The 12,162-nt window shown below is 40.0% G+C and overlaps 1 protein-coding gene and 1 long non-coding RNA gene across 2 annotated transcripts in view; one reads left to right on the forward strand and one right to left on the reverse strand.

Annotated features, from left to right (window-relative positions):
- Positions 1 to 359: 359 nt before the first annotated feature.
- Positions 360 to 1,438, reverse strand: LOC138442296 (uncharacterized). The gene is made up of 2 exons (XR_011257625.1): positions 1,061 to 1,438; positions 360 to 548 (listed from the first exon to the last, which is right to left on the reverse strand). It is a non-coding gene; the product is annotated as an uncharacterized lncRNA (long non-coding RNA).
- Positions 1,439 to 1,937: 499 nt separating this feature from the next.
- The window catches only part of ARSJ (arylsulfatase family member J), a 76,191-nt gene continuing 65,966 nt past the window's right edge, over positions 1,938 to 12,162 (forward strand). The window contains exon 1 of the mRNA XM_069593409.1: positions 1,938 to 2,473. Within this exon, the coding sequence (XP_069449510.1) occupies positions 2,073 to 2,473 (401 nt within the window). The 5' untranslated portion in view covers positions 1,938 to 2,072. The remainder of the gene's footprint in view (positions 2,474 to 12,162) is intronic.

Raw genomic sequence — 12,162 nt, forward strand, 5'->3', positions numbered from 1 at the left:
AAAGTTTCAAAGGTGTTAAGTTTCCATTTTACATATTTTGCCTAGGAACGTTAGCAACATGATGGAATATGACACTGTAAACCAAGTATACTTCAATAAAATAAATAAGTAAATAAATACATAAAGATAAATAGCTAAGTAAAACTTAAGATTTATATCTAGGCAACAAACAGAATCTGTCATTTTATGTGCCAGCACATAGTAGTGCCCAATAAATAACTGCTGAATAACTTTGTGGAGGGGGAAAGTATGTCTCAGTGGTTCCTGGCGTTGATTGCCTCCCCATCAGATACTTTAAACCCCCTTCCTGTCTTGGAGCAGGGCTTTAAAAACACGACTCTAGTAAAAGCAGGCGTATCTTCACAATCAAGACAAGCTTTTGTTTTACTCCACAGTTCTAAAAAAGGGGAGGGGGGGCGGACAGAGTTCCCCGAATTTCTAGATGGGAAATGGAGGTTTCTTTTCTGCGGGAGTGTAGACCGGCCTCGTGGTTCCTGGGGGTGGAACGTGCAGCTCTCCTTCCTCTCCATGTTCTTGGCTGGAGACAGCTGTGGGTAAGTGTGGGGAGATGGAAAGAAAAGGCGATTTCAGTATCTTCACGTAGAGAGACGCTAATCAGGAAGTCAGACTGTAAAGGCCAGCAATAGCCAAAGGAAATTCAACTTGTAGTCGCGACTGTTTGGGGCGGGGTGGGGGGGGGGGGGGGGTAAAGAGGCGGGGATAAAAGAAGTAGGAAAAATTGGGGGAGGGGGAGGCTAGTAAAAGAAAACCAGAAAAGAGAGTGTGTCTGCGTACTCTGTTGTTTCTCCTGCGCTTCCTTTCTCACTCCCTCCAGAAGCTAGAAAAAGTTTGCAGGCGCAGCTCTCGGGATGGGTGAGCGGGATGTTGATTTGCAGACCCTGGAGGTAAAGCGCCCGCTTCCCTCTTCCCCACTCCCGCAGCCGTCTTCCCATCTCGGAAGGACGGAAGGCAGTCCTCCTGGAGACCCAGGGAAGCTGTAGCCCACGATCCCGCAGGGCTCAAACAGCGAGCAGCACTGCCTCTGCAAAGCCTCTCTTACCTCTTCCATCCTCCTCCCGGAAGGGAAAAAGGCACGATCGAACCTCTAAACCGACTTTACCCCTCCCACTCTTCCTGGGGGAGCTGAAGCAGAAAGTACGGTTCTGTGATTCACTGGAGAGAAAAGAGGGTGGAGGCAGCGAAGAACTCCGAGTGCCAAAACTAAGTTGGTTAGCTGACAAAACGCACGCAGCTTGCAGCGCTCCAACCCCGCGAAGACCAAGTGGGCTTGGCGCGGAGTAGGCACGGGGTCAGGGACCGATTTGCGTCCCCGTGCGCTCCAGGGACGAGGAGAAGTTCCTACAAAGAAGGGGTGGTCAACGGTGGAGGGAGATCGGTTAAGCGGGGTGCTTTTTACTCATTTGGCCGCCTGGTGAGTGTCGGGGAGATTGGCAAACGCCTGGGAGAGGAAAGAGAAACAGAGAGCCCTGAAAGAGTGGAGAAAGTGACCCGGAAGCCGGTTCACTGCCTGCAGCTCTTTATCTGCCTGGGTTAGAGCTTTTTATCGGCGGCTCAGCTTCCCAGTACTTTCCAGCTGAGGGGACTGCTGGACGGTCGATCCCACATCCCTCAGTGCGCGCGCCTCCCGACTCCTCCTCAAGACCCTCCTCAGCTCCTCAACCTCGAGGGCGAAAAGCTCTGGCCACGAGGAGTTCCTGCCCAAGGTGATTCTCAGTTCCTTACTTGATTTTTTTTGTTTTCCTCTTGGGAACTTTTGGGTGGAGGCTTTGACTTTTTGCGTGGAAGCTACTTTGGGGAGCGAGGAGGGGGGGAAAGTGCAATTTGGTGGAGAAAAGCGACTCCTTGTTTTCTCACACGTCCCATCCCTTAAGCCACCACTTCTAGAAGATAAAGTTGTTGGACGTGGGGACAGCTGAGAGGAGAACAGGACTTCTTTCCAGGTGGAGCCCCTCCACCGCCTGTTGAGTCTGTCCCTCCCGCGTGCATGCGTGCGCCAGCGGCGGCGCGGGGTGCGCTGCTCTGCTTTGGAGTCTCAGCTGGGACCAGAGCGAATGGCCCCCAGGGGCTGCGCGGGGCCTCTGCCTCCGCCACCTTCTCCACAGACCTGGGTCTGGCCCAGAAAGATGCTAGCCATGGGGGCGCTGGCAGGCTTCTGGGTTCTCAGCCTCCTCACTTACGGTTACCTGTCCTGGGGCCAGGGCTTGGAGGAGGAGGAAGAAGGGGCTTTGCGAGCTCAAACTGGAGAGAGACTGGAGCCCAGCGTAACTGCCGTGTCCCAGCCCCATCTCATTTTCATCCTAGCGGATGATCAGGGGTTTAGAGATGTGGGTTACCACGGATCAGAGATAAAGACTCCCACTCTTGACAAGCTTGCTGCCGAAGGAGTTAAACTGGAGAACTACTATGTCCAGCCTATTTGCACACCGTCCAGGAGTCAGTTTATTACTGGAAAGTAAGTGTTACTTTATTCTTTGCAGATATCTTAAGCATTTAATTAGAGATGCAGCTCCTAACTTAATGGAATTGCAGTAAATATGGGAAACTAAATGAATGAATGAGGGAATGAATGGATGGATAAAATGCATTTAGCTGTGGTGGGTATTAAAATGGTTGTCCTGTTGACGATCTTGAAAGTCTCCTCACTAGATTAGTCTCATTTTCCTTACTCTCAGAGCCTGCTGTGACGTGTGTTCAGAGTTTTAAAATGAGATCAGAACTTATAAACTCCCACCTACCAACCAGAGATCTCCAGAAGTGTTCTTTTCAAAATGGATTTTGGCTTTTGAGCTTGCTCAGATGTTGTTTCAGGTGTCAGAATTCCTAGTCACCATCACTGATAAGAGACACAGACCGAAATTTTTCTGGATTATTGGTTTATTTGTAAATCTAGAATTGAATAATCAAAGCCACAGGTAATCACAGAGAGAAGGGCAAAGAAACATGGAAGGCAGTGTAAAATCTGGCCAGTGTACATGGGACTCTGTCTGGGTCTTTGATAGGTAATTTTCTCTTACAAGATCGTTAGGAAAGGCAATATGTAATCACCAAGGCAGTTCTCAAAATGGGAGAAAATACAGTGGTAAATGCTCAATATGAGTTAAAATTCATCCAAAGTTTTCCACTGTACCTCACAAGTCTGGGGATTTTCTGATTAACTCTAAGAAAAATCAGATTATTTGGATCCTTAAGAAAGTATTTTTAATATTATTGTTACTTTGCTAAATAGCTGAATCTCTTACTCAAGGCGTTCACTCATATTCATATTTTTACTCTGTCTTGTCCGAATGTAGGTTACTATAACTAGTTTGCTTGTCCAAATTCAGCCTGTGGAATGGAGATAAACTAGGAGACCCAGAGGTTTAGTCATTGGACAGAGGTAGAAGAAAAGCCTTAGAGGTTTCAGTGAATGAGTCTTGTGATTTCAGTTTCAGGGGAGGCTTGCTTCAGTGAAGTTGTTCTTGGAATTGGTTCCTAGAAGAGTAGCCAGTATCCATTGGAAAAATAAAGACTATTTTGTAGGAATCTCTGTCTTGCAGAGACTTTTGCTTACTACCTGATTTCCACTGCTTAGCAAACTGTCAGAAGTTAGCATCACTGCCAGAAAAAAAAAGTCCAATCATTTCCTGTGAGAGTAAAGAAGACTCACTGTACTTCAGAGTCATTCTAAAGGTTAACTGTGGCATCAGAAAGTCAGGGGCATTTGGTATTTATAAAGTAGCAGACTGTTGGCTAGAAAATAAGTCCATCTGATGGCCTGGGGGTCAAGTTCTTTATATCTAATCCAAACATCCTCATATTTGGTTTTTGAAATAAATTTGTCGTAAATGCTTCCCTGAAACTCTTCGGCTAAATTTATAGAATTTGGACTTATTCAGATAGCCAAGAGTAATTGAAAAACATATACCTAAATGGTATTAATTTATCTTTCACAATAGAGCATTTAAGACTTTTTTTTCACCAAAGAACATATAGTTCCTAAGCATTATCTTGCACTGATAAAATATCCAGGTTTTTATCTTTTAATCTTGATGTTTAATTAATGACATGAAGCAGAAGTCAAGGTGGAAATAAATTCTCATTTTTCTTTGTTGTCAAAGGTTGACTCTCCTGTCTTTTCAATGCAAACATCTCAGAAAAAGATTGATTCTCCTTATTAAATTTTTCTGTTCAGTGTAACAAGTTGTGTAACTTTTATAGAAAGGAAAGTTCAAATAACTATTGTGATTTGACTTAAATTTCTGTTTGAATTAAACAGTTGAAGACTTTTGCACTTTCAGTTCTCCTTTTAGACAAATTGCTGGAACCTTCCTTAAATGAACACAGATGTAAGAAAGAAAGTGGTTATAGAAGCCTAGTTCTGGGCCTAATATTCATAATGCAAGCCCAGAAAATATGGTCATTTGTCCTCTCTCTACATGGGTACTTTTCTACGATTTCTGGATCCTCTAAGGTTAATAGAAAACCTAAATTAATGAATTATATTAAGGGAAAGAACAGGTTATGTGGAATATGATGGAATTCAACAACTGTCACATTTATGAAGGAAGAATTTAAGTGATTAAAGCTGAAGCTACTTTTGATACTATTAACAAAACAATCCTTGCTTTATATTTTGCTCGAGTCAAAATGTAAAAGTTATTCCCTTATACTGCACATAGCTATGATAAATTCCAACTTCTTTAACAAATTACATCATATCAGTTTGGCAATATTGAGCATAAGCCAGCCTGTCAATAAGCATTCACACCGTGTACAGATCCCTATATTGGAACTGTGAGGAGCAAAGAAGTAAGCCCTAATCTCTGGACAGTGACTCTCAAGTTTGTGCAAAAGAATCAGCCCAACTGCTAGTAGCTGAAGTATAGTCTTCCAGCTTCAGTGGTCTGGGGTTGAGCCCAGAAATTAATAGTAATTTAACAAATATATCCATCCAGTTATTCTAATAATGATACTATATAAACTGAGTGTTAATATTAAACACTAGCATCTACTGAGCAGTTACTGTGTTCCGAGATAATGCATTTTTGTCTCATTGAATCTTTACAACAGTTCGATGAGGTGATTATTATTGTTATCCCCACTTTGAGTAGATGTGGCAGTCGATTCCAGGAGAGAGAGGAATGCAGACATTCTGTGTACTGGGCTTTGAGAAACAACACTGTAAGTGTTCAGAGTTAGACTACAGATAGAAAGGTTGATTGAGAAAGCAGCTGCCTACATTTGATTTATTTCAAAGTAATTTTCCCACCTTTTAAAAAAATAGTTTTCCAAATAAAGACATATAGCAATGACATCATTTCTTCTTAAGAGAATATAATGAAGGCCTCAGAAGAGAGTTATAAATTTTGCAAAATTTAGATGTGTTTCATGCAGACTTTAGAGCTGAAAAAACTGGCAGTCTGAGCTGAGCATATATCTTTGGCAATACTTTTGTGTTCTGACTATTTTGTTATTCATTTTTTCCCACTTGAAATACCATGATGATCATTTAACAAATGCAAAGATAAACCAAATAATGTGTATTTGTAATAGGATATTTGATTTGATAAATTAATTTTTAAAAAAAAACAACCCCTGCGACTCGCCAAGGGTAATCACGACCCAGCTTCTAACACTTTATTTTGCCTGTTTTTGAACTTCATATAAATAGAATTGTAGAAAAGGTATTTTTTCATGCCTGGCTTCTTTCTCTTAACATTTTGTTGTAAAATTCACCCATATTGTTAGCTGGAATTATAATCCACTTATTCTCATCAGTGAATAGTGTTCTTTTGTATGAATATACTATATTTATTCTTCCATTCTGTTGAATGACATGTGGGTTGTTTTGGTGTTGGGCCATTATTAATAGTGCTGCCATAAACATACTTGCATATATTTTTGGTGAATATATTTGTATATGTCTAGGGTATCTATAAAAAGCAGGATTACTGGGTAATTGGAATATATATATATACAGTTTTTGTAGGTACTTCCCAGCACTTACCCAAAGTGGCTCAGCCATCATATACTCTCCTTAGCGATGGAAAGTTTGTTTGCTTCACGTTATTGCTAACATTGGTGGGTATCTCTTTCATTTTAGTCATTTTGGTTATTATGCACTGGTATACCATTATGGTTTGGTTTGTATCTCCCTCGTGACTGAAGAAATTGAGCATATTTCATATTTTTATGGACTGGATATTTACTTGTATCTGATTTTTGCCTGAGTTTTCATTAGGTGATTGCTTTTCCTTATTGATTTGTGGTAGTTATTTTTATATTCTATTCCTTTGTCAGATATTTGAATTGCAAATGACTTCTCCCATTCTGTGACTTGTTTTTTTCATTTTCTTAATGTTTTTTGATGAACAGAGGGCTTTAAATTTATTGTTGGCTTATTTATGATCTTTTTCTTGATGTTCTATTTAAGATATCTTTGACTAAATCAAGATCATTACAATGGTCTTTTAAAAATTTTTTATAGTTTTCTTTTTGTTTACATCTGTAATTCATCTGGAATTAATTTCTAATATGGTATAAATCGGGATTCAAACAAACTGTTTTCCATATGTAAACTCACTTAATCTACACTATTTATTAAAAAAATATACTTTCTCCACTTTGAAAAAGTGTCATCTTTTTCATAAACCAGAAAAGGTATGTGTTTGGGTTTGTTTCTGGATTCTATTCAACACCACTGACCTCTGTCCATTCTTCTGCCAACCCTACATTCCCTTAACTATTGTAGCTCTATAATAAATATTGATATTTGGAATGTAAGTCCTTTGACTTGTTCTTCTTCCAAATTGCTGAAGCTATTCTTTACTAGTTCATTCATTTTAATATGAAAGAAGGGAGGGTATGGATGTACAGATTCACAGGAGTTGAAGGATTTGGTTTTAGAGAATATGAGGTAGTTTTCTTCTGATTATTCTACTTTCTAAGTGAAATAGTAAATGAGGTCATTAGATGAGAACAAAAATCTTAAGGTTTAAAAAGACAGATAGAAAATATTCCAGGAGAGTGAGAAAGTGAATTAAGTAGAGGAGTGCTGTAAAAATACTGGGCAGCGATGAGAACCCATTTGAGATCTGTGGTCATAAATTTAAACAGAGACCAGTCCTCGCTTGTTTTTCTTGCACCGTGTTCAGTTGTGTGAGTGCAGCAGCACCGTTGCAGAGGTGGAGTTCACTAGATTTGGAGCTTTGCCAAGTGAACAGAGTGGGTCTTTAGACTCTAAACTTGGCAAGCGAAAGAGGAAGACTATAAGCAGTTTATATTCTCTAAAAAAGTGTCAGGTCAATGGATTGTCTGTCTAGGGTTGAAGTGAGGATACTGCAGTCAACTTGGAAAACTGGAAAGGTAGATAATGATAGTTGAAGAAATGCATGCCGAAGCAAAATTTTATTAGTGCAGTTTTTAGAAATGATAGGAGAATTGTGAGATGGAGGATAAAGCTTTAGAAATGAAGGCACAGTGTGAGACAGACATGGAGTTGATGGATCACTTGGGTGCATATTTGAACCATTAAGGACAATGGGCGAAATTGTATTAAAGAGTGCAGTAAGCCAGTTGCTGGAATCTCACAGCAGTGAGAGGGCAGGGCCTGGATTTGGAGGACTCTAACAGGAAAGATTGGTGGTGGTGTTTAGTTCTCTTAAGCTGTATCTGACTCTTTGTGACCCCCATCAACTGGAGCCCCTCAGAATCCTCTGTCCATGGAATCCTCCAGGCAAGAATACTATAGTGGGTCGCCGTTTCCTTCTCCAGGGGGATCAAACCCATATCTCCTGCATTGGCAGGCAGATTCTTTACCACTGAACCATCGGGGAAGCCCATAGCAGGAAAGATGATGAGCCTCTGATCTGTTGCCTGACGTTTCAAAAAAGTTGAGCCTTTAAAAAGAAATAGGAGCCAAACCATGTAGAAGTGCTACTAGGAAGATACCCAATCCCTGCTTTGGAATCCTTGATAATTGGCCTATGGGTAGAAGAACCGTGCTAAGTTGAGAGGATAACCAGCAATCAGCCAGAGCAAAAAGATGGAAGGAATGTCCAGGAAACAGATGAGGTCATAGAGGATTTTGCTAATGACAGATTTTCAGTAACAGAAGGCTCTTTGGAAAGAAGGAGTTAAGAGGGGAGAAGGATATAATCAGACCAGAGAATATACAGTGATACATAGAGAGAGATTAGACTCTGAGTGAAAGATACACTGGGAAGATTGGAGAAAGACTGCAGTTCTTGTGAAGATTGAAATAAAAGAAGCTGAAAAGCATGGTGGGAATTTTTCCAGACGATCTCTTAGGAAATGTAAGTGTCAAATTGTAATTACAGCTTCTTTCTAGAGATTGACAGAGTGGGGCCTCCTCCCTATCCGTAGCCAACTACTGCAGCCACACTGTAGTGTCAGGCACACAGTCAGGAGATCTGGGGGTTTTGTCCAGGAAGACAGGATCTGTGTTGGCTTTTTGCAGTGGGCTGTAGCAGCAAGGGAATGTGTCTTCCAGTAGTTTAGAAACTATCATTTTCAGATACGAAATTGTCAGCTAACAATTACCTCAGTATTGAAAACCTTGAAAGAGTAATTGAATTCTTTTGTTATCAGCCAGAGTCTTGGCCTTCTCCAGTCAATAGAAATTGACTAAAGGCCAGATAAGAAATTCAGGCAAGGCTTTACTGGGGCTCCTGTGCTGGCTGCAGGATGGAGCAAAATAAGTAACAAGTTCATTGCTCCTCCCCCAAGGAGAAGGGACAGGCTTATTCCTTAAATGGATTGAAGGTAGGGGTGTGTCCAGGGGTCAGACTGGAGGAGTGGCTTAGGTGGTTTGCCCATCCCTTTGTGGTATTGCAAGTGCAGGGCACATGCGCAGTACCCTGTTTTTGCTCCTGGATCTTCAGAAATGGCAGTTTTGGTGGGGATTTTTTTGTCTTTTTGTATCTTTTTGTGCAGAATTTGCCCCAGGTGCCCAGGCACACAGTTATTTTTAGTCCTATATTGTTTCTTTGTATTTTGTAGCTTGAAGAGAGCTGTGTCCAGGTACAAACATTGCAGCAGGGCAGTAAAGAGTCCAAGGACCCTGCCTGGGAGAAAGATTCAAGAAAGCAGAGGTTTCGTGATTGTTCCATTTCACAGACATGTGATACATACACACAACATCCACCCCCCCCACACACACACACACATACACTTAGACTGTAAACATCAAGGATCATGCATGCTTCTTCCATCCATTTCTTTTATCCAAGACCTAGTTTTAAGTAGTGTTACACACCCTAAAAGTACACAATAAATACCAGTTACTAAGAGTTCACTTATTGCATTCATAAATATTTAAATAATACATAAACATTTAGAAAAATGTTTGTAGTTGGAGAAGTTTGGAAGAAACACTTTGGCTTTGGAAAATGAATGTAACAGCAAATGGACAGGGCGGCTTTAAAAACCTCACATATCCATTTCAAAAAGAATGGCTCAATAGATGACACATTTCAACAAATAGCTGTCTCTTCTTGTTTTACCATATGGATTTTCCTGATAGTAGAATCAGAGTCAAGTAAGCTATCCGCGGCGCACCCTTATGATCAAAGACCCTACTTGAGTCTTTTTAAAAGACACCCTTTGAAATTAATTCCTTTTCAGGTAAATCTGATGAGTTTCCTGAATAGCTGTCCTGTAAGGTATAAATTTATCCAGGTGCTGAAGTTCAGATCATTTTGTTTCATCCTTATGACCTCTCCCAGAGATCAAAGACAAGGGAGGAACCAAAAAGGCTTGGAACTCCTGCTTCTAACAGGAGCTCAGCATGGAAACTTTTTATTTCAAAGTTTAGTTTCGTTTAGGCTTTTTACTATAGCAATATTATGGAATTCATTTTTATGTAGTCTTTTTCTGTATTTTACTTTGATATAATTAGAGTGTGTAGCAATGTTCTTTTCTCATTCCACATATTAAATATTCCAAAGAGTGTAACTACATTGAGACATTCATTTCCCTGTGTGCGTTATTGCAAAAAAGACTTTTTGTCCCTCCTGCTTTTCCTCCTCTCTCTCCCTAATTCACCCACCACATTTACTTTACTTGGACATGGCTCATTATATCATCAGCCTCAGCAAACTAGGGAGTCTCTGGTTCCCAATGACTACCGCAGAATGGGGAAGGAAAGTGATTTTTACTGAGGGCTTCCTTGTGCCAGTTGCTTTTTAAACATCCTGTCATTTGACCTTCACATCACCCTGAGGGTAAAATATTTTTATAATTTTGAAAAATATTTATCAAATATGTATATCCTCATTTCATAGGTATATGAATGTTTTAGAGAAATTAAGTAAGTTTTTGGTGTTTCAGCTTCTAAGCAGCAGAACATGTATTGGAATCTAAACTCGTGTGGCTTCAACAATATCCTGGCTGTTTTCATGACTCCATTCCTTCTGCCATGAAATTTGTAAATACCTTAGTCTAGTCTTCGAAAACCATTTTAGCCTTATCTTTCTTTATCTTTAAACTCTGTACTCCAGCGAAAAGAATGATTCAGTGTTTCTCGAGCCTGTCTCATACTTGACTTTCTCCCTCCTTCTGCGCAGACTGTTTCCACTCCTTGGAATTCACACCCTATCTCACTTGGCCCTAATGCCAGTCGCTCATTAAGACTCAGCTAAAATGCCACCTTTCCTATATAGGTTTCCATGATTCCTTAGCCAGAAATATTTATTCCAGTGATGACCTTACATAATTCTTTCTGTTACTGTCTTATTAGGCATGATTTTCCACCTCGTTCACACGCTGGTCCCCTGAGTAGCAAGGCTGATTTATTACCTCCGTAAATTTCACAGCAGCCAATCCAGTGCTTTGTACTAACAGGCATGAAGAATGAATGAATGAAAAATGAGTAAACACGTATTTATTTCCCTCCGGCAGACCATGTGACAGAGCAGAAATAACAGACTATAGTGAGGAAATCTGAATTACAGTTCTGATTTAGGAAAGTCCAGACTATGACCTTGAATGAGTAATTTAATCTTTTGGAGACTCCATGATTTTATCTACAGAATAGGAGTAATGACAGTCTCAAAGGTTGTAGCACTTAACTGAGATAACATATAAGGAAAATAATTGGAAAACTTTCAGGTACTATATAATTTTTAAGTAAAAATTCCTCTATATTTAGAACTATATCTCCTTAATGTTTAATCACATACTGACTTTAAAAGAACTACTTGTTCTTTTAAAAGCTGTGTGTGTACTCACATCTCTTTTCCAATTTCAATCTATAAGTACAAAAATTTACAAGTAAATCCCTTATATTTCAACTTTAATCTATGTTATCCATCACGGTTTTTCATATGATATTTTTAGTTCTGAAATGTCCAAGAAGGGGATTAGGGCTCTATTTTTCTTTTAATTTTCTGCACTTGGAGGTTGTATGTGTTGCTGTTGGTTGTCACGCTTGGCGTGTTGCTCTCATCATGCTTGGCAGAATCTGTTGGAACCCTGCTAAGCCTGTGACAAGCAAAAGCCAGATGTATGTTTAAACAGTAACCTTAAGAGTACCACACTAAATGAGAATTAAAAGTTGGGTAGTGGAAAGGCCAGTGATTAGTTACTTCAAATTCCTTCAATCAACAGTAATTAAAAAACATTTTACTGAATATAATTTCTGTAACTTATTTATGTTTGCATGCTAGCTTAGCTTGACCCAGGGACGACCACTCAGTAGGTGTGCAATAAAGAGTTTTGAATTAAGATTTTGTTCTAGGCTTCGTGGTGATTGGAATTTCGTGTGCTTTATGATCACTATTTCATTACCTCTTAAATGATTATACTGCCTGCAGCATTTGAATCCACAGTGCACACCAAGACCTGAGTGAAATCTCTCTCGAAATCATACAGTCAAAATTATGCCACTCGCTGCATAAAATCTTTTAGAAGCTGCCATTGCCTATAGACTAAAGCCCAATTCCTAACCATTTCATATAAGGACCTTCAAAATCTGGCCTCTGACAAGATTCTGGTACAGTCTCCTAACACTTTCCCATTATTCCCTCTTTTCATTATCACTGCCAGAATACCAAGGCTATTCCCCTTAAAGCCCTGTTCCCTTCTAAGCAGAATTCGCTTTTCTAGAATGTTCTTCCTTGTCTTCTGGAAAAATACCATTGC

The sequence above is a fragment of the Ovis canadensis genome, chromosome 6 (assembly GCF_042477335.2).
Source record: "Ovis canadensis isolate MfBH-ARS-UI-01 breed Bighorn chromosome 6, ARS-UI_OviCan_v2, whole genome shotgun sequence".
NCBI lineage: Eukaryota > Metazoa > Chordata > Mammalia > Artiodactyla > Bovidae > Ovis > Ovis canadensis.